Here is a 23573-nt window from a genome sequence, read left to right on the forward strand (position 1 = left end):
ATTTTATTTTTTCTTCATAATTAATTTATTTTGTTAATTAATTAGTAATTGTGTGAATATTTGCTATTAATTAATTTTCAACCAATCAAAAACTCCAAAAAAATATTTTCTTTTTATATTTAGGTTTATACTTGTATAATCTAATTTGTGACATAAAAAAGAATTATTTTTCTTGTTAAGTTTAATTATTTGTATAATTATTTGTTTAATTATCTTATTAATTAACTTAATTCCATTAAAAAAAACACAAAAAAAATATCTTCTTTTAGAATTAATTTTCATTTGAATTTAATATTTTTATATTATTGTTGTGTAGATTAATCATATAAATTTCTATTTGATTACTGTTGCACATTTTACTTGAATTTTCTCACTTCATCCAAGACTTCGAGATTATTTCTCTGTTGTCTTTTGGATTTGTTTGTTTTGTTTGGTCTTCCATTTGCTACAGAGGATGATCATGAAATAATTTATTTCAAGCATATCACTTGAAGATCAAGGTAACACCTCAAGCTCAGAAATCCAATTTTCTCATCCTTCGAGGTAAGCCTAAAATTCAATCAACGGTTTTCACAACAGTAATCAATTCACTTTCAAATCATCCATTGATTTTCAAGACGAAGTGGGGCCTCTCGAATATTAGAGAGTATAAGACCCACTCTTTTTTTTTCCTTTTACAGTTTTTCTTTGTACAGAAAACTTTTCCAAAACAATACTTTTCAAACTGTTTTTCAAAACAATAAATCTCACATCTTTTCAAAACCATCCACCCTGTTTTATGAAAATAAAACAGGGGCCTCTCGAATATTAGAGAGTATAAGACCCACTCTTTTTCCTTTTTACAGTTTTTCTTTGTACAGAAAACTCTTTCAAAACAATACTTTTCAAAACAATCTTCAAACAATCTTTCAAAAGCGAAACCTCGCGTCTGTAAATAAAACAATCAACCATGTTTTGTAAATAAAACACGGGCCTCCACGTAGGTATAAGTCCCAAGCCCTTTTGTACATACCCAGTACATGAAATTAGGTATTTCATTGTACGCCTTTTTATACATACACTGTTTTGTACATATCTCGATCAGTTTGATTTTTAACTTTAAATAACAAACCAAAAATGAAGGTTTTTTTCTTTAAATCTTCCCAAAAATATACCATGGGCCTACATGTAGGTATAAGTCCCAAGCCCTTTGTAAATACCTGTTTACATAGCTGTGAATAAACTCAAGTGGACCTCTCCCCGAGTGTGAGTCCCGAGCCCCTGTGTATACAAATGGATCATGCTTACAGGTATATTTCCTTCATAAACTCCATTATATACACACACTTTGTCATATATATAATTGTTCATGTTTGTTCATACTTGTTCATACTTGTTCATGTTTGTTCATATGTGTGATATGTGTGCGTGTTCAACTTAGTACAACACTAGGTTCCCCATAGCCTCCTATTGGGCTTCGTGCAAAGAATCTCCACTAGTTTAGGTTAGGACATAGAGTATGGTTTCCCGGTGAAATCCCTCTAAGAGCTCAGACCAACTATACCATGCCTCCCCTTGGGCTTTGTACAAACGAGTGACCCTCCCATAGCCTCCTCTTGGGCTTACAATGCAAGGACCCTGGATTGTCCCTCTCATAGCCTCCTCTTGGGCTTACAATGCAAGGACCCTCGGATAGCCTCCTCTTGGGCTTCGTACAAGGACCCACGGGCTTCTTATAAGCATCCCCAATATCCAAATCAAATACCCTAGGAGATTAGACATTTTTCATCTCTATGCTAGGAGTATCTCTTTTATATCATCACAAACAATCAATCAATCAATCAAACTTTTTTGCCACAAGGCTGGCTAATCAATTAAACCTTTTTGCCACAAGGCTGGCTAATCAATCAAACTGTTTTACCACCGTACTGGATGATTAATCAAAGTTTCTGTCACAAGGCTGACTTCGTTGAAACTTTTGCCACGAGGCTGGCTGATTAATCAAAACTTTTTGTCACAAGGCTGACTTCATTAAAAGTTTTTGCCACAAGGCTGGTTAAACAACAAAAACATCTTTATCATTCTAAGCACCCTAAGTGGCATGGCCCCGGGCTTATAATGAAGAGATTTTCAAACAAAAATCAAACAGATGTATGTGATGATATAGATTAGATACATCGAACATTTAGATGACATTTGTCTCTTTTCCTTTGCTTCCACTAGCATAAGTGGGAACTACGATTGCTCTGACTTTCTCAACATCCCTTTGAGAATACGTAGGCACAAGGTCGATCCTTGGCGAGCAAAACAAAACAAAAAAACCATTTAAACCTTAGCACCTGTAGACCCCGAGCTACAGATGCTCTGATTCCCTCTAGGGGATATGTATGCAGAGGATCGCGATGATCTTTGCGAGCATAATCAAACAAACACCTTAGGTCCCACCTATTTCACAAGAACCTCTCAAGAATGGAATAAATAAAACAAAGAAACCTATAGAGTACTATAGATACGTTGGGTGCTAATACCTTCCCTTCGTATAACCAACCCTCTTACCCAAGATCTCTCCCCCACTTTTAAGGTTATTGCAACTTTTTTCCTTTTCCTCTTTTGGAAACAATAAAAAGTTTGGTCCGTACAAAAGAAAAATCATTTTTTGAGCACTCGAGCCCAAAGAAGGCATCAGGTGTCTCATCCCAAAAAAAAGACAACGATTTTTCCCCGCGACAGAAAAATGGCGACTCCACTGGGGATCTCCTTTTTATTGTTTCCAAAGAAAGGGTTATTTCTATTTGTTTTATTTTTATTATGTTCTTGTTTGGTTCTTTGGTTCTGTTACTTGTGTGGATTCTGTTACAAGTGATACATTATGGACAAATCCTAACCCGGATTAAGTACACATAAGAAATTAGGTGGAGGGTATAGTCATGTGCAGGCGCACGTGAGAATCCTTCCGCTCAGTTGCCATACCCCAAAATTTGCCCGCATATATTTTGTATGTTGTGTCATTTCAAGTAATTGACATAATACGACCGGTAAAGTAGTAAGGTTTGCAAGTCCCGGGTTCAAAGCCCATTTCTAACTTTCTTTCCTAATTTATTTATTTATTTATTTGTTTCTAATTTTATATTAATTATTGTTCTTTTTATTTACGTAAATGTTAATTTTTGTTTTTATTTAGTTGAATCATCATTTTATGCATTATCCCAAAATAAATAAATATAGGTGTTTCTTTTAATATTATGAAATAACCCAAATTAGTTTAGCTGATCCAAGCCCATTTTTTAACCTAATTTTTGTTCTTATAAATACTAACTTTTTAACTTATAAATACTAACTTTTTAATCTGCAAAGGAAAAACAAGTCCGAACCTATTTTCTGCAACAACCAACCCTATTTTCTAACCTCATTCTCACGTCAACCAATTTTCCGAATCCTTATTTTCTAACTTCCATTCACAAATTCAACCTTTTAATATAATCTCTCATTAATGATTCACCCTCTGATTTCAATTTTATGTTTATTTGTTGGTTGATGATTCATTGAAAATGTTGTTTTTCTAACTAACAATTTCATAATTTTGTATACTAACAAATTCATATATATCACGATGGAATTTTTTAGACATTCATGCTGCTGTTATTTATCTATGTATACAAGAGATTTACAGAAGAAAGTGAAAAAGGATAATTTGCAAATTCACCATAGCCAACCGCTACCCAATCTCTACCACTTCCAACCAAGTTTCTCAAAACCGCTCATTGTTCAAACTCAACAAACCTGCAACAAAATATTCATCAACTTGATCCACAATTTTAATGTACTAACATCAATACAATCGCTATAGAGTTTGTACTTTACAGGCAAATAAAAGCAGGAACATCAAAAAGCCCCAACACCGATTCGTATCCACACCGACGACACCGAATCAAAACCAGAATCATATCATCAACAACAAGCAACAAGCTTCAGCTTCAACAAGTTCCTTCATCTTCAAGTTGCTGCAACAAGCAGAAGCAACATAATACAAAAAATTGCGTCAATTCTCTCACCAAGCAAGCGGCAGCTTCGACTTCACGATTCACATCGGAGCATCATCGCCATCGGAATCCAATCAGAAGCAAAGCTGTCCGCAAGTAGCCTCTGATTCCAGCACAACACGGTGACAAACTCCAGAGCTAAAGCAGATCGAAGAGAAGACAGAGTTCACTCGGAGATACTCGTCGAAGATCTTCGAATCCGGTAATTTCTTCAACCCTCACTCGCATTTACAAGTTGCGATATGTGATAATACTATGGATTCATGTATGAGGTATTGTTGTGACTGTACGCCTTTGATTCTCATTTTTTAAAGGAAATTAGGATTCAGTTTGTTTTCTATGGGTTCCGATCTGGCTTGTTTCATTTTCCTTGGTAAAATCATGGTGCATTTGGGGGAAGATTTAAGAGGTGTTTTATATTGGTTGTGGCCTTATTGGAGCGGCGAGAGAGATGTCGAGAAATGGAAACAGAGAGAAAGTCTGAGAGAGAGCAGAGTTTTGTTTTGATGAAGGTGATAGTAGAGAGCCGTGAGGATGGTGGAGGCGGACCTTATTTTTTTTAGGGATTTATGTTTGCTTCACTATGACGTGGACCTTGCCTTTAAAAGTACAACCGATTGCTAATTGCATCCTTTAAAATGTCATGTTCAAACTATCTAATTTATTTTATTTTGTCTACTTATGTATATAGTTTGTTTGGTTTCTAACATTAAATATTCAAATATATATCAAAAAATCATAAATATGCATTTTAGGTTAGATATTTCAATAATCTTAACAAAAAATAATATTTAATTTCTTTAGTTTCTTTAGTTTCATTAGTAAAAGATATCAAAAATTCAAAAATATTGTTTTGTCAAGATTTTTTTTCTTCTTCTATATTTTTGTCAATTCTTGATTAATATTTGTCATTTCTCATGCGTTATTTTTCTATGTCCATACTCCCATTTTCTTGTTTATTGCGAGGTACATTCGAGCTATTGAATTATTCTTGCGAATATTCGCAAATTCATCCTCAATCTCCTACCATCCAGATCTAACGCACACAAAGCTGAAGGTTTACCATGCACCCTCAAAGGCTGTCACAATGAACCAAAACTAACTTTTCAGGGTTATCAACATGGTTCCTTCCGACAACGCGCCCGATCAAGACTAAAAGCTAAGTTTCGATTCAACTCTCGTTATTTATATATATATTTAATGCGAAATTGTTCTTTCCTTTTGTTTCTTTTGTTTATCTTCCCTATTTTAAAAATTGGGGTTTATTTTAAATGCCGATGAATTGTCTGTACACTCAGGCCTCGTTGTTTCTTCTTTCAGTTCTCAATGGTCAGAGTCAATGCTTCAGGCAAACCTTGCCCTCAACCCTGTTAGGCAAATGCCAAGCTAAGTACCTTCTCTCTATTTTACTTTTAATTTATTATTCTACTTTCTTTGTGGTTAATGAAGTTTGCCCATGAACTTGATAATGCACTCACTCTCTGCTTTCTGTCTCCTCCTTCTCCTTTTCAGGGTTCGTTGATTGCCAAAGCTACGAGTTTGGTATCCCTAAACTCTAATCTCTTATTCTTTCTGTTTAGTTATTATTTATGTCAAACCCTATTAAGGGATCCGCTGGTTTCATTGTCCCCTTCCCCATATTATTGTTTCTTGCCTTATATTATCTGCGTGGTTAGTAAAATAGGGAGTGACAACTATTAAATTGAATTAGCCTCATTAATCTACAAGATAATATAATTGAATATAATCACGTGATTGGTGCACACACGCACGCTTTTGGGTAACCCTCTCTGTTGCCTTGTTGCCTGTTGCCTGCTGCCTGTTGCCTTTGTGTTTTTTGCAGAATAAGCCACGTCCCTCGAATACGAGGATACCTCAGCCATGCTGCCTCGATAAATAAAGGTCATACGACCCTAAATGATGCTGCCTTCGGTACACAAATATGACCTCGACCCTCGGAAGTTGCCTACGGAAAAAGGCTGAGGTATCTTCTGGCTGCCTACGAATAAGGCTTATTCTGATCCTTGCCTTAGACTACCTGCCCTCCTATGGCATGGGACAGTCTTATGGCAAAGGATATTTCGATGACCCTTCTACCTCCAAACGAAAGGCTTCCTGCCCTCTTATGGCAAGGATTGACCCTTTCATTCTGAAAGGCTAAAAAGAGACCTATCATCTGAGTTTAAGGTAATTGCCCCTAATTGCCTTGCAATGCTCATCTTTAATATTCTTTCTCACAATTCTTCGAAAACTGGCTACGCTCATTTACGAGCTAAAGTCCACTTTTTTCTTTCATCTACCTTTTTTAAAAAAACAAACGAGCAAGCAAAGCAATTAAGAGCCCATGGAAAACCATGGATGCAAAGGGTGCCTTACACCTTCCCTTTGCATAAATTACCCCCGAACTCAGATTTTCTTAAAAGGTTTTTTTCTGTTTCTTTTTGCCTTTCCGAATATAGTTTGGATAAAATAAAAGTCGGTGGCGACTCTTGCTTACCGCGACATTTCGATCGATAAAAAGTCAGTTCACCGTATTACAGAACTGGCGACTCTGCTGGGGATTTTTCGATAAAAGAGGGGTTACCTTAAAAGTTTAGGATCACTTAATTGTATTCTATTGTTTGCTTTGCTTGCTTTGTTTTTCAGGGCTGTTTTGGGAATTAACTGAAGGACGAATCCTACACCCGGATTCAAGTACACTTAAGATTAGGAGTGGCATAGTCATGGCGACCTCTTTCACATATGTGGGAGATGAGTCAATATGAAGTTCACGCTTGAGTTAGGACTCCATAGCATATGCACACCTTTCTCAAATGAGGGGGGTCTATGTATGTGTCTGTGGGTGCGCCGGAGCTCAAGGACCTTTAGTTACCCTTAACCCATCCTGGCCTTTAGGAACGTAGTGGGGGGACTACCCTTGACAAATGTTAAGGACTAGTCGCTACCCGATACTACAATTCAGATAGGTTCTTTCTCAAAGTATCATTGCATGGTGCGAATGCATCATGTCCGAGGGTGCTTTAGAAGGGCTGACAATTCTGGATAACTTGTAGAACCCGTTGCTAAAATCTCCTTACCCATAGAAATACCCTTGGGAAGGACACCTGATCAGACTCCATGCAAGCCTTAAGTCAAAAAATTGTGTGACTTGTGTGACTTGTTTGTGTTTGCTACTAACCTTTGTTCTTTGCAGGTTTTGTTAAAAGGACGTGTTTGCCCTTACTATCTCACACTATGCCTAATGAATTGCATTCGCATAACATTCATGACATCATGACATCATAAGCATAACATGATTTAACTAACCCTTTCAAGGATCTTAGGGATTTAGGGCGCGCAATTTCAGGTGCTCTTATCAAGGACTGAATTCCTATCTAGGGGCAAGAGGATTTATTTTCCTCTAGTCACATGCCTTCCAATTCAGGGACACGATACCTATCAAGGGGCAAGAGGATTTATTTTCCTCTAGCCATGTACCTTCAAATTCAGAAGTATCCCGAATCAGAGGCGATGACCCACTCGATATGGTGAGCTTGATTCTCAAAGGAAGATGTTCCAAGACAAAGTTCATAATTCTTCAGACAAAGACGCGACCAAATCATTTTCTAATGTTGCTAACTAAAAGCCTAAAGATCCTTGAAAATATTGCATTTGCATTCATAACATCGCATAACAGGTTTCTTACAATAGGTGTCTCATCCTCCCTCGCTGTTTATTTCAGCATCATGGACCTTGAACAATCTGTCAGAAATCTCCAAGCTCAGAATAACCAGTTCCAGAAAATAATCTTTCACTTGGCCAAGGGGCAAGAAGAATTAAAGGCACTTCTGGCCGAGAAGGGGAAGGACCAACAAAGGGAGCAAGGTGTGCAAGATAAATGGAAATTCAAACCTAAGCGGTCATTCACTCCGTTACCCATGCCGCTGTCTCAAGCTCTGCAACAACTGCTCAATCAGAACTTGATAACTCTATGGCCTCCATATTCATTTCCTACTAATCCCGCTCCTGGGTATAAGTATCATGCGAGATGTGCTTATCATTCGAATAGTCCTGGTCATGATACAGAAGATTGTGGATCGTTGAAACACAAGATCCAAGACCTCATTGATGACAAGATCATTGACTTCAACTCACCTAAGGAACCTCATATGGCTAATGCTAGGTACAATCGGAAAGGTCGCAATGAACACCACCAATCCGTGGGGACAATTATGATCTCTACACCAGTCCCACAACAAAGACGCAAGTCAGATGCACCTAGGCGTCAGTTCACAAAGATCAACATGTCGTTGGCTCAGGCATTACAACATTTGTTGAAAGCAAACTTGATTACTGTGAGAAATCCTCCTATAAAGCCCAACACTCCCGCTCCTGGCTATAAACCCAATGCGAGGTGCGCATATCATTCCAATAGCCCTGGACACGATGCGAATGATTGTTGGTCATTGAAGAACAAGATCCAAGATATGATCGATGCTGGTGAAATTGAATTCCCTCATCCCAAGACTCCTGTAGTGATCACTACTCCCAGGCATAATCACGACAAGACTGATTAATGTCTAAAGTGGATGAGCTTTTAATCATTAGCTTTACTTTCATTTGCAATTACTATTCTGTTTGTTTAAACATTCGACTTATGATAGACATTATATATTTTAATAATTATCATCAGTGCATTGCATATGTTTGTCTTGAATTAATTATTTCGTTATCACTCATTTTAAATTATGTCTTTACTTTGCATATGTTTTGTGATACTCAACTCCTGCTAAGCTGTAAGCCTTTTAAGGGAGGATGACGAAAAATGATACCGCAACCTCATACAGTATGCTTTTGAGCGGACTATGCTGACGATGTACAGGCATTGTTTCAATTCCTAAACAGTGGAGATATAAGGATGTTAATCCCTCGTCAACCCCTTTGAGCCTAAGTTGTAGGAGTTTTCTTTCTTGAATAATTCAAAACCCTTGATCATAACCTGGGGCAGGGTAGTTCTCAGTTAATTCGGCTGTGCATTCTATTTTAAGAGAATCATTCAGTACACCTTTCAACAAAGGTTTCAATCACAAGCGATCATCCGCACACATCAAAGAAGTGTTGGAGACATCAATCAAAAGCCAACGATGGTTCATCAATCATTAAGCAAGGCAGTCAGTATCTTTCAAAAAGAAAAAAATGAAAAAAACATATATACAAAGAAAAGCCTGCTAAGTCAAGAATCAAAAAGATGACTTAGGAAAAAACCAAGGCATCCCGCTGACTGTAAACTCAAAATAGACAGTCCAGGCAAAAGTTAGGGATATCAAAAATATGAAGAAAAAAAAAAAGAGAAGTCAATAAATTCCTGAACAACACAATGTTGTAACTACCAAAAGGAAGAAGTGGCTGCCATCTCAAAAGTTTTCTTCGCTTGTGAACCATCCTCATTATCAAAGGTGCAAATCCAAAAGTCTCTTGGAACCTGAATGCATAAGTTGAATTAACTAAGCTTAGGACTGAAGATCATCACGAAGAGGGGTGGGTACAATCAAATTTTGAGCTTTTATCCTTTGTTTCTTAAACCGTGAACCAAGCCACGTTACAACCCTTGAAAGTCCTAATTGAAGCATGGTTAGTTCGAAAGCATACTGTCACCAAAAAGGTATCCCGACTCCTTAAGGTTTACTAAAATGCTAAGTCGATATTTCGCTTCTGCAAAAAATAGCATGTTTTATAAATATCACGATTTTACATCTCCAGTTTTAAGGTTTTTCAAAAACTCAAGACAGACGTATGCATTGCATCTCATGAATTCATTATTAAACATATTCTGCTACATAATTTCAAATGTTAGCATCAAAATGAATTTGCACAGGGTATGGCTAATGACTCAAAGTTATCCCGACCAACACAAATTACTCCAAGAAGCCGTGTCTCTTACGTATACAAAGGGCATGACATGTTTTGTCCAATCAATCTGGGGCAATCAAGTCAAGATTCCGAGAATCTCTCATGGATGCGCGAACAATCAGGGGCATGTATCCAAGTATATCTAAAGCTACTCCCCAATCAACATGGGACATTGTCTTGAGCCTATGAGCGCTGGGAGCATATCACCCATAGTGTACCTCTCATAAAGTCCTCGCGAGGCGAATCTTTCCAAAGGTCCTGCTAACTGGGGCAAATCTATGCAAGTCCAGTTTGACATCTTGATCAATACTCAGTGGTGTGTCCTAATCAATACAAATCCAGGAATGGTAGTTACTATAATACTGGGGGCAATGTTCAAGGCATCCATGCCTTCCCACAACTCTGGCTTCACAAGATCATATCCCCACAGAGTAATCATTAAGAAGATATCTTCAAACATACTCGTCCCGACAAAGACATGGCTCCCCAACAGAGCTTACATATTCAACACTACCGGTCATCCAACATGTTGCTCTTCTCCAACATGGTTTATCTCTAAATTAGGGTACATCAAACTACTGATCATCCCCAAGCAAAAACCATAAATCCCCAGCTGAGCATCTTCAAGATGAAATCAAACATCAAAAACACAAAGACCTGGAGATTTATTTTCTCGACGAAGATAACATAAAATCATATTCGCATACCACAAACATCACTGCATAACAAATCCATAACATATGAAGTTTCTCATTTATTTTGAGATACTCATTACACAAACACATGCATCATGACATAAGAAAACTAACCTCTACTTTTCAGGATACTACTACCTCTATTTTCAAGTATTAAGTCGACACCTTTGACGGTTCCTTAATATATCAAGAGTTAAGTCGACACCTTTGACGGTTCCTTAACGACACACTTCAGATATAAGTCGACACCTTTGACGGTTCCTTATACAATCTATCTACATATCTGAGTCGATACCTTTGGCGGTGCCTCAATGATATGCTTCAGATATAAGTCGACACCTTTGACGGTTCCTTATACAATCTATCTACATATCTGAGTCGATACCTTTGACGGTGCCTCAATGATATGCTTCAGAGTTAAGTCGATACCTTTGACGGTTCCTTAACAACCCACATCAAGAGTTAAGTCGACACCTTTGACGGTTCCTTAACAACACACTTCAGATATAAGTCGATACCTTTGACGGTTCCTTATACAATCTATCTACATATCTGAGTCGATACCTTTGACGGTGCCTCAATGATATGCTTCAGAGTTAAGTCGATACCTTTGACGGTTCCTTAACAACCCACATCAAGAGTTAAGTCGACACCTTTGACGGTTCCTTAACAACACACTTCAGATATAAGTCGATACCTTTGACGGTTCCTTATACAATCTATCTACATATCTGAGTCGATACCTTTGACGGTGCCTCAACAATATGCTTCGAATTTAAGTCGATACCTTTGACGGTTCCTTAAATAACCCAACACAGATTTGAGTCGATACCTTTGACGGTTCCTCAACATTCAAAAAAAGGGAAGACAACAAAAGCAGAAATTTTGCAACAATCCATACTCCAACAACTACCAGATGGCATCTACAAGCCCATCTCCGACAAAAGTCCCTGCTTCAAATAGGGCAAATTTCTTGGTATTCTAGTGTTCAATCAACTTCCACCTTCAGATACCGACTGGCATACAACCACTCTACATCTTCAGGTTCAAGAAGATTGAACAGGGGCAGCTGTCATACCCCAAAATTTGCCCGCATATATTTTGTATGTTGTGTCATTTCAAGTAATTGACATAATACGACCGGTAAAGTAGTAAGGTTTGCAAGTCCCGGGTTCAAAGCCCATTTCTAACTTTCTTTCCTAATTTATTTATTTATTTATTTGTTTCTAATTTTATATTAATTATTGTTCTTTTTATTTACGTAAATGTTAATTTTTGTTTTTATTTAGTTGAATCATCATTTTATGCATTATCCCAAAATAAATAAATATAGGTGTTTCTTTTAATATTATGAAATAACCCAAATTAGTTTAGCTGATCCAAGCCCATTTTTTAACCTAATTTTTGTTCTTATAAATACTAACTTTTTAACTTATAAATACTAACTTTTTAATCTGCAAAGGAAAAACAAGTCCGAACCTATTTTCTGCAACAACCAACCCTATTTTCTAACCTCATTCTCACGTCAACCAATTTTCCGAATCCTTATTTTCTAACTTCCATTCACAAATTCAACCTTTTAATATAATCTCTCATTAATGATTCACCCTCTGATTTCAATTTTATGTTTATTTGTTGGTTGATGATTCATTGAAAATGTTGTTTTTCTAACTAACAATTTCATAATTTTGTATACTAACAAATTCATATATATCACGATGGAATTTTTTAGACATTCATGCTGCTGTTATTTATCTATGTATACAAGAGATTTACAGAAGAAAGTGAAAAAGGATAATTTGCAAATTCACCATAGCCAACCGCTACCCAATCTCTACCACTTCCAACCAAGTTTCTCAAAACCGCTCATTGTTCAAACTCAACAAACCTGCAACAAAATATTCATCAACTTGATCCACAATTTTAATGTACTAACATCAATACAATCGCTATAGAGTTTGTACTTTACAGGCAAATAAAAGCAGGAACATCAAAAAGCCCCAACACCGATTCGTATCCACACCGACGACACCGAATCAAAACCAGAATCATATCATCAACAACAAGCAACAAGCTTCAGCTTCAACAAGTTCCTTCATCTTCAAGTTGCTGCAACAAGCAGAAGCAACATAATACAAAAAATTGCGTCAATTCTCTCACCAAGCAAGCGGCAGCTTCGACTTCACGATTCACATCGGAGCATCATCGCCATCGGAATCCAATCAGAAGCAAAGCTGTCCGCAAGTAGCCTCTGATTCCAGCACAACACGGTGACAAACTCCAGAGCTAAAGCAGATCGAAGAGAAGACAGAGTTCACTCGGAGATACTCGTCGAAGATCTTCGAATCCGGTAATTTCTTCAACCCTCACTCGCATTTACAAGTTGCGATATGTGATAATACTATGGATTCATGTATGAGGTATTGTTGTGACTGTACGCCTTTGATTCTCATTTTTTAAAGGAAATTAGGATTCAGTTTGTTTTCTATGGGTTCCGATCTGGCTTGTTTCATTTTCCTTGGTAAAATCATGGTGCATTTGGGGGAAGATTTAAGAGGTGTTTTATATTGGTTGTGGCCTTATTGGAGCGGCGAGAGAGATGTCGAGAAATGGAAACAGAGAGAAAGTCTGAGAGAGAGCAGAGTTTTGTTTTGATGAAGGTGATAGTAGAGAGCCGTGAGGATGGTGGAGGCGGACCTTATTTTTTTTAGGGATTTATGTTTGCTTCACTATGACGTGGACCTTGCCTTTAAAAGTACAACCGATTGCTAATTGCATCCTTTAAAATGTCATGTTCAAACTATCTAATTTATTTTATTTTGTCTACTTATGTATATAGTTTGTTTGGTTTCTAACATTAAATATTCAAATATATATCAAAAAATCATAAATATGCATTTTAGGTTAGATATTTCAATAATCTTAACAAAAAATAATATTTAATTTCTTTAGTTTCTTTAGTTTCATTAGTAAAAGATATCAAAAATTCAAAAATATTGTTTTGTCAAGATTTTTTTTCTTCTTCTATATTTTTGTCAATTCTTGATTAATATTTGTCATTTCTCATGCGTTATTTTTCTATGTCCATACTCCCATTTTCTTGTTTATTGCGAGGTACATTCGAGCTATTGAATTATTCTTGCGAATATTCGCCAATTCATCCTCAATCTCCTACCATCCAGATCTAACGCACACAAAGCTGAAGGTTTACCATGCACCCTCAAAGGCTGTCACAATGAACCAAAACTAACTTTTCAGGGTTATCAACATGGTTCCTTCCGACAACGCGCCCGATCAAGACTAAAAGCTAAGTTTCGATTCAACTCTCGTTATTTATATATATATTTAATGCGAAATTGTTCTTTCCTTTTGTTTCTTTTGTTTATCTTCCCTATTTTAAAAATTGGGGTTTATTTTAAATGCCGATGAATTGTCTGTACACTCAGGCCTCGTTGTTTCTTCTTTCAGTTCTCAATGGTCAGAGTCAATGCTTCAGGCAAACCTTGCCCTCAACCCTGTTAGGCAAATGCCAAGCTAAGTACATTCTCTCTATTTTACTTTTAATTTATTATTCTACTTTCTTTGTGGTTAATGAAGTTTGCCCATGAACTTGATAATGCACTCACTCTCTGCTTTCTGTCTCCTCCTTCTCCTTTTCAGGGTTCGTTGATTGCCAAAGCTACGAGTTTGGTATCCCTAAACTCTAATCTCTTATTCTTTCTGTTTAGTTATTATTTATGTCAAACCCTATTAAGGGATCCGCTGGTTTCATTGTCCCCTTCCCCATATTATTGTTTCTTGCCTTATATTATCTGCGTGGTTAGTAAAATAGGGAGTGACAACTATTAAATTGAATTAGCCTCATTAATCTACAAGATAATATAATTGAATATAATCACGTGATTGGTGCACACACGCACGCTTTTGGGTAACCCTCTCTGTTGCCTTGTTGCCTGTTGCCTGCTGCCTGTTGCCTTTGTGTTTTTTGCAGAATAAGCCACGTCCCTCGAATACGAGGATACCTCAGCCATGCTGCCTCGATAAATAAAGGTCATACGACCCTAAATGATGCTGCCTTCGGTACACAAATATGACCTCGACCCTCGGAAGTTGCCTACGGAAAAAGGCTGAGGTATCTTCTGGCTGCCTACGAATAAGGCTTATTCTGATCCTTGCCTTAGACTACCTGCCCTCCTATGGCATGGGACAGTCTTATGGCAAAGGATATTTCGATGACCCTTCTACCTCCAAACGAAAGGCTTCCTGCCCTCTTATGGCAAGGATTGACCCTTTCATTCTGAAAGGCTAAAAAGAGACCTATCATCTGAGTTTAAGGTAATTGCCCCTAATTGCCTTGCAATGCTCATCTTTAATATTCTTTCTCACAATTCTTCGAAAACTGGCTACGCTCATTTACGAGCTAAAGTCCACTTTTTTCTTTCATCTACCTTTTTTAAAAAAACAAACGAGCAAGCAAAGCAATTAAGAGCCCATGGAAAACCATGGATGCAAAGGGTGCCTTACACCTTCCCTTTGCATAAATTACCCCCGAACTCAGATTTTCTTAAAAGGTTTTTTTCTGTTTCTTTTTGCCTTTCCGAATATAGTTTGGATAAAATAAAAGTCGGTGGCGACTCTTGCTTACCGCGACATTTCGATCGATAAAAAGTCAGTTCACCGTATTACATCAGTGGAGGTTCCTTGTTTGTAATATATGTTTAGCGAGTTAATTGCGAAGACATTATTGCTTTCATTGAACTGTAGAAGCTGAGAGACCGTAGAACCCCAACCCATCCTGGCCTTATTAGGTTGTGGTGCAGAAACTATTCAGGTGAAGACTTGGATTAGTTGTCATGCGGAGAACCACACTCAGACGAGTTTTTCTTGAGAATATTACTGGCTCATGAGTTTAATTGTGGAAAGCCGGTAATATCCGAAAGAAAAATGTAGACTCTGACGTATCAGTAGAACATGTTTTGCAGGTGATTAACTAGAACTATCCCATGTTTGGTTCTCTGACCTCATGCTCGTGACGCTGGACCTTTGAACCTGTGTGTACCATGTTTGTGTTGCCATGTCTGTATTACCATGTATGTGTTACCATGTTTGAACTACCATGTTTGCTTTACCATGTTTGAATATGTGGCATCCATGCATCCACGCATTCATACATCCATAAAAAATAAAAAATCTTTTTCCATAAAAACATGATTTTTCCAAACAATTAGAGAATTTTATTTGCAAACATTATAGGGTTAAGTTATGGAAAAAAGGTATACCAAGAGGTACGGTTTCAAAGAGCCTAATGTGGAAAGACTGAAAGAGTTAGCATCTTTTGTACAAGATCCCTCTGATTTTAGGAAAAGCCATGGAAAGCTTTTGCCTATTTTGAACACTCATGTTTATGAAGGGCTTCTCAAAACTCTGGTTCAGTTTTATGATCCCGTCTACCGGTGTTTTACCTTTCCAGACTATCAGTTGGTACCAACCTTGGAAGAATATGCCAATCTTTTGGGTATTCCTGTGTCTGACAAAATACCTTTCAATGGTTTGGAAGCCATTCCTAAGTCACCAGTCATTGCAACAGGAACTCACTTGAAGAAATCTGAAATAGAGAGTAATTGGACTACCAAAGGAAACCTTCCAGGTTTGCCTTCACAGTTTCTAATAAAGAAAGCCTTTGACTTCATCAAAACTGGTAGCATGATAGCTTTTGAAGCTGTACTAGCCTTGCTCATCTATGGGTTGGTTCTGTTTCCCAATATCGATGACTTTGTTGATATCAATGCCATAAAGGTCTTTTTGAATGGAAATCCCGTTCCGACTCTGCTTGGTGACATGTATTTCTCCGTCCATCATAGGAATCACCAAGGTGGTGGAATTATTGTATGTTGTGCACCTCTGTTATTCAAATGGATTGTTTCACACTTACCTAAGTCTCCCATTTTCACGGAAAACCGGGAAGGTTTGCGATGGTCTCAAAGACTTATGTCTCTTACTAATAATGATATTCAGTGGTATACCTTGGCTCGCTGCGGTACAGAAACCATTGAAAGCTGTGGAGAATTCGCCAACGTACCCCTCATTGGTACACAAGGAGGAATTAACTACAATCCAGTCCTAGCCCGACCACAACTCGGGTATGCAAATTCAACTAAACCCATTGGACCTACAGTGGAGAGTTACTTTTATCAGGAAGGAAATGATCCTCAGGGGTTGAAAACAAAAATGGTGAAAGCCTGGTACGACATCCGATGGAAAGAAAAAGGTGAGACAAAGAACTGTATCGCTACGAGCGCCTACACCTGTTGGGTAAGGAAAAGAGCAAGGGAGTTTCAAATGCCTTATGATTATGAAAAACCCATGTTCCCTGTGGTGCCTCAACGACCCAACATTCCCACTATGGAGGAATACCAAGACACTTTGACCAAGATGAGGATAGAGAAAGACGCTTGGAAAGAAAAGTTTCGAAGAACTGATGTGGAAAATAGAAAGTTGAAGAAACAAGTGAAAGAACACGAAGAAACTCTCTATTATCAGGATGGATGGCTCATGAACAAAGATGAGAAGATCCGTCGGAAAGATGCCGCAATCAGAAGATACATCAAAGAAAGCAAGAAAAAGCTTGAAGGCTCAACAAGCAACGCTCCGATACCTGATGATTGGAAGAATATTGTTGACAAGCTGAGGACTGAAAAGGCCGAGTTGAAAGCTCGCTATGGGAAAGAAATCATGAAGCTCAAGCTGCACAATGCATTTGGTTCTTCGTCTGATGAAGATGCTTAGGATTTATTTAAATTTTCATGTATCATTTGATTCTGTAAGGAGCTACGCTCCAATGTTGTAACATTTCCCATTATTGCAATAAAAAAAATGAATGAATAAAAGAATAGTTTGTGTTCAAATGTTTGCAAAGAAAATAATCTTTAAAATGTTTGGAAAAATCATAAATTTCTTTTTGCATACATCATTCTGCGTATCGAGTCTGTTGTATAGAGTCTTATCTTTTGGATCTTTCTCCAATAGATCGTCAAGCTGTCGCGTCTCAAAGTTTCTCGACCGCGCTCGCAATCAGATCACAGATACAATACTCGTTCAAACAGAAGAAGAGTAATGGAACACTCTGAACAAGAGAATATTGAGCTTCGTGGTACGGTGACCACCCTTCAGGAAAAGTTGGAAAGTCTCACTACTCTGGTTGACTCCTTAATGGCCGCACAAAATCAGCCGCCGCCACCCAACAGTCAAGCAACGGTAACATCTGAAGTCACTACTCCAGTTTCTACAGTTGCATTCGGTATTCCATCTTTCTCCATGCCAGAAGGTTGGGGCACGCCTTTCAGCTTTGGTACAGGTTTCCGCCATAATTTCTCTGGGGTTCAAACAGCTACAACTGAAGCGCCTGCTGCACAAAGTTCACAGTTTACTCCAAATCAGGGGGTAACTTTTTCTCAAGTCACTATGGCACTTTCTCAGCCCACTATGACAGTCCCGACTCCTACGGTTCACACTGTTCCTTATGATGGCAATGAGATTTATCATGATCAAGGTGATAGCACAAATCAGCATAATCTTGTAGGAGATCTCCAAGAGCAATTCAACAAGATTCAGCTGGAAGTTAAAGCTATTCGGGGAAAAGATTTGTTTGGAAAGAATGCCCAGGAGCTATGTTTGGTTCCCAGTGTACAAATACCAGCTAAATTCAAGGTCCCTGACTTTGAGAAATACAAAGGAAGTTCTTGCCCACAAAGTCATCTTGTGATGTATGCCAGAAAGATGTCTACTTATGCAGATAATCATCAGTTGCTTATCCATTACTTTCAAGACAGTTTGACTGGTGCCGCACTGAAATGGTACACAGGCTTGGATAGCGCTAACATTCGAACTTTCAATGACTTAGGCGAGGCCTTTGTCCGACAATACAAGTACAACTCGGATATGGCTCCGGACAGAGATCAGCTTCGATCCATGGCTCAGAAAGACCATGAAACTTTCAAAGAGTATGCCCAACGATGGAGAGAAACTGCTGCTCAGATTAATCCACCGTTAAAAGAAAAAGAGATGACAAAGATCTTCTTGAATACTCTCAGTCCGTTTTACTATGAACGCATGATTGCTAGTGCTCCAAGTGATTTCACCGAAATGGTAAACATGGGGATGCGTCTAGAAGAAGGAGTCCGAACTGGACGTCTGACTAAAGAAGGTGGATCTTCAAGCGGAACCAAAAAGTTCGGAAGTGGTTTCCCAAAGAAGAAAGAACAAAGTGTTGACATGGTGTCCCAAGGGAAGCCAAGAGGAAATGTTAATCGTCAACGACAGGTAGCTGCTATCGCACCAGCCGTTAATACAACACCGAATCCGGGATTTACTCCGCAGTTTCAACAACAACAGCCTCGACAACAGGCTCAGCAGTTTAGCAATAATCAGAACCGTGTACAAAGAGCTCCACAGTTTGATCCGATTCCAATGACTTACACAGAATTGTACCCTGCTTTGATTGAAAGAGGTCTTGTTCAAACTAAAGCACCACCACCAGTACCTGAGAAACTCCCATGGTGGTACAAAGCTGAGGTCTCATGCCCTTATCATCAAGGAGCACCTGGCCATGATCTCGAGCATTGCATCGCTTTGAAACATGAAGTTCAGAGGTTGGTAAGATCTAATCTCCTCTCTTTCAGAAATTTGAATCCAAATGTGCAAGCAAATCCGCTGCCCAATCATGGAGGGCATGTTGTAAACATGGTGTATGGATGTCCTGGTCCGTACCGAGTCTATAATATCAATTTCTCAAGAGCCAATTTGGTACAAATGCACGCCACTCTCTGTCGAGGGCAGAATTTTCGCCAGCATCACTATGGTTCCTGTAACATATGTTGTGTAGATTCTCATGGATGTTCGATTGTGAGAAGAGATCTCCAAGTTCTGTTGGATAATGGTACTATTCAGATCTACAGAAATAGGGATGAAAATGAAGTTAACATGATAGGATGTTATCCGCATGAGCTTTTAGTCTCAGATATCAACTCAGAAATGCCTACAGTTAACGTCATCGTTCCACATTTCAACATGCCTGAGCGCATGGAAGTTACTTACAACAAGCCGAAGGCTCCTGTTGCTCCTTTGATCATTTGTCTACCTGGACCTGTTCCCTATGACTCTGACAAGGCAGTTCCATACAATTACAATGCCACAATGATAAAGAATGGACAAGAAGTTCCTTTACCTACTCTTTCATCTGTCGTGAACATCGCTGATGTGAGTCGAGTAACAAGAAGTGGACGTGTGTATACTCCATTACCTCCAAAGCAACCTGTTGTTCCTGCAACCGGACAAAATCCTGCCAATGTTCCAGTAGGAAATCCTGTGGAAACTCCTGTCAGTAATACAAACACTGATGTTGGTCAATCCAGTGGAACCAATGTCAATCCTGACTTTGATGAAATTTTGAAGCTTATCAAAAGAAGTGAATACAAGATTGTGGATCAGCTTATGCAGACTCCTTCAAAGATCTCAATACTTTCATTGCTGTTGAATTCTGAAGCCCACAGGGAAGCCCTTATGAGAGTTTTGGATCAGGCTTTTGTAGATCATGATGTGACTGTTGATCACTTTGATGGGATAATAGCCAACATAACAGCTTGTAACAATTTAAGCTTCTGTGATGAAGAACTCCCCGAGGAGGGTAGAAATCACAATCTTGCTTTACACATTTCTATGAACTGTCAGTCAGACTCTTTGTCCAATGTATTGGTAGACACCGGATCTTCCTTGAATGTTATGCCAAAGACGACTCTTGCTCGTTTGTCTTACCAAGGAATGCCTATGAAGTTCAGTGGTGTAGTAGTCAAAGCATTTGATGGATCGCGAAAATCTGTTATCGGCGAAGTCAACCTTCCCATGACAATTGGTCCACATACGTTCCAAATCATCTTCCAGGTCATGGACATTCAAGCTGCTTATAGCTGTCTGTTAGGACGACCATGGATCCATGAAGCAGGGGCAGTAACTTCTACGCTCCACCAAAAGTTAAAATTTGTAACAAATGGAAAATTGGTAACGATAAGTGGAGAACAAGCCTTGATGGTGAGTCATTTGTCCAATTTCTCTTTTATCAGTGCCGAGGATGTGGAAGGAACTCAGTTCCAAGGTCTCTCTTTAGAAGACGAATCTTCCAAGAAAAAAGCATCGATCTCTTCTTACAAAGAGGCGGTAAAAGTAGTGAAAGATGGAACTACCACTGGCTGGGGGCAAGTTGTGATCCCTACCAAAAATGAAACTAGAGCAGGTCTCGGATGTTCACCAACATTCTCAAACTGCACCAAGAAGGATGAAACCCTTCGTCCGATCAAAGAAACATTCATTAGTGGAGGGTTCCTTAACCCAATTCCTCAAGAGGTTAATGTCCTTATTGAAGAATGTATCGAAGAAGGTCTACCCGATCCTGAAGAAGAATGGAAATGTTATCTCAATGACTCGGGATACATATCTCAGGAAGAACCACATCCTCCTTCAGAGAAATCCAAAGGCGATGAAACTGAGCCTGTTCCTGCAGAAATATGGGACACATTGGGACAACCAAGTGGAAAATTTGATTATATGGTGAAATATACAGCACCTGAAAGTTACAAGATTGCGATTAAGGATATCCAACCAACTGGATGGGGAGATTCCTTTGAATATGATAGTCAACCAGAAGAGGCTTATCAGCCCTGTCAATTTTCTCAGCAGCCTGAAATTACTGAAGGTTTCAGCTTCAATGCATCTACCAAGGTTGATAATCCCGAAGATGGTTATTATCACATAAATGCCATTTTTGAAGATGAAGGGGAAGATGATCCCGCAACCGACTCAGAAAGTGTTGCTGACAATGAGTCTCTTCATCCTGAAGACTGGGAAATACATCCTGAAAATTCTGAAGATTGTGACTCGTCTTATGCTCTTCAAGAAGTAGAAGAAGACCGTTTCAACTCTACAAAGAACAAGGTTGACAAACCAGGACCTTCAAATCCTGCTCGACCAGCGGTAAATGTCAACACTGAAGATAATTCTGAGGAGAATTTTCCTGAATACATAATACACAGAGGAGTTCGTTGCTACTGGAAAGCTGTCGACGTTCCGAATGTTGTTCGCCGCTCAAAGTAATCACTTCGCTGTTATTTTGACCTCCTGCCTTGCCCAAAGCAGAGAGATGTTTTATAGGGCTTTGCTTTTAAATGTTCCGCCCAAATAACTTTGTGTATAGGGCTTTGTTTTAAAAGTTTCCCTCTTTGTCCTGCCCAAGGCAAATGAGTTTGTGTTTAGGGCTTTGTTTAAAAAATGAATCATAAATAAAGTGTCATTTTGAATTCCCTACATTATATGTTTTATTTTTGCTTTTTCTGGAAATGGTAATCCTAAAAAACCAAAAAAAATAAAAAAAAATAAAAAAAAAACTTTTTCAAAAAAAATCTGCATACACTCTTGCATTCATAAATTTTCTGAAATAAATATAAATCACATGTGCAGATTTACTATTGATAAACCCATTGAATGCAATAACCCTATGCCCTCTCCCAACTTTGAGTTTCCTGTGTTCGAAGCCGAAGAAGAGGAAGAAGAGGAGATCCCAGACGAGATTTCTCGATTACTTAAGCACGAGGAAAGAGCCATTCTGCCTCACAAAGAGCCTTTAGAAAAGATCAACTTGGGTTCTGAAGAAGACAAAAAAGAAGTGACCATTGGATCGCTCCTTGATACTGATGTCAAGAGTAAGTTGACAGACCTTCTCAAAGAATATGTTGACGTGTTTGCCTGGTCCTACCAAGACATGCCTGGGTTGGATACCAATATTGTTCAGCATTACTTGCCATTGAAGCCAGAATGTCCGCCAGTTAAGCAGAAATTGCGAAGGACTCACCCTGATATGGCTAACAAGATCAAAGTGGAAGTTCAAAAGCAACTCGACGCAGGTTTTCTTGTCACCTCCGAGTATCCTCAATGGTTGGCCAACATAGTGCCAGTTCCAAAGAAAGATGGCAAAGTCAGAATGTGTGTTGACTACCGTGACTTGAACAAGGCCAGTCCAAAAGATGACTTTCCATTACCACATATTGACATGTTGGTTGATAACACCGCTAAGTTCAACGTCTTTTCCTTCATGGACGGGTTCTCCGGTTATAATCAGATCAAGATGGCTCCTGAAGACATGGAGAAGACATCTTTCATCACCCCATGGGGTACCTTTTGCTACAAAGTAATGCCGTTTGGATTGAAGAATGCAGGCGCAACTTACCAAAGGGCAATGACTACTCTCTTTCATGACATGATGCATAAAGAAATTGAAGTTTACGTGGACGACATGATAGCCAAGTCCAGCACAGAAGAAGAACATATTGAATACCTTTTGAAGTTGTTTCAACGATTAAGGAAATATCAGCTTCGCTTGAATCCTAACAAATGTACTTTTGGGGTTAGATCTGGAAAACTCTTGGGTTTCATTGTCAGCCAAAGAGGTATCGAAGTAGATCCCGACAAAGTCAGAGCTATTCAAGAGATGCCTGCACCAAAAACTGAAAAGCAAGTAAGAGGATTTCTCGGACGATTGAACTATATCTCCAGATTTATCTCTCAAATGACTGCTACATGTGGGCCAATTTTCAAGCTTCTCCGCAAAGATCAAGCGGTTGTATGGACTGAAGATTGTCAGAAAGCGTTCGACAGTATCAAGGAGTACCACCAATATTGATTCCTCCAGTTGAAGGAAGACCACTAATCATGTACCTTACTGTGTTGGAAGAATCCATGGGTTGTATGCTTGGACAACAAGATGAAACTGGTAAGAAGGAGCATGCCATCTATTACCTGAGTAAGAAATTCACAGACTGTGAGTCTCGTTACTCCATGCTCGAAAAAACATGTTGTGCTTTGGTTTGGGCTTCAAAACGTCTCCGCCAATACATGATCAACAATACTACTTGGTTAATTTCCAAAA

The 23573-nt window shown here is 38.6% G+C and overlaps 1 protein-coding gene across 1 annotated transcript; it reads left to right on the forward strand.

Annotated features, from left to right (window-relative positions):
- Positions 1–2946: 2946 nt before the first annotated feature.
- LOC131644830 (uncharacterized) lies at positions 2947–8651 on the forward strand. The gene is made up of 2 exons (XM_058915424.1): positions 2947–3027; positions 3640–8651. Exon 2 carries the CDS (start codon positions 7544–7546, stop codon positions 8573–8575), a length of 1032 nt encoding a protein of 343 aa, XP_058771407.1. The 5' UTR covers positions 2947–3027; positions 3640–7543; the 3' UTR covers positions 8576–8651.
- Positions 8652–23573: the final 14922 nt, after the last annotated feature.

The sequence above is a fragment of the Vicia villosa genome, linkage group LG1, assembly GCF_029867415.1.
Source record: "Vicia villosa cultivar HV-30 ecotype Madison, WI linkage group LG1, Vvil1.0, whole genome shotgun sequence".
NCBI lineage: Eukaryota > Viridiplantae > Streptophyta > Magnoliopsida > Fabales > Fabaceae > Vicia > Vicia villosa.

Bases quoted from the DNA above. Each gene is read 5' to 3' on its own strand.
- LOC131644830 (XM_058915424.1), top strand. From the start codon at position 7,544: ATGGTGAGCTTGATTCTCAAAGGAAGATGTTCCAAGACAAAGTTCATA.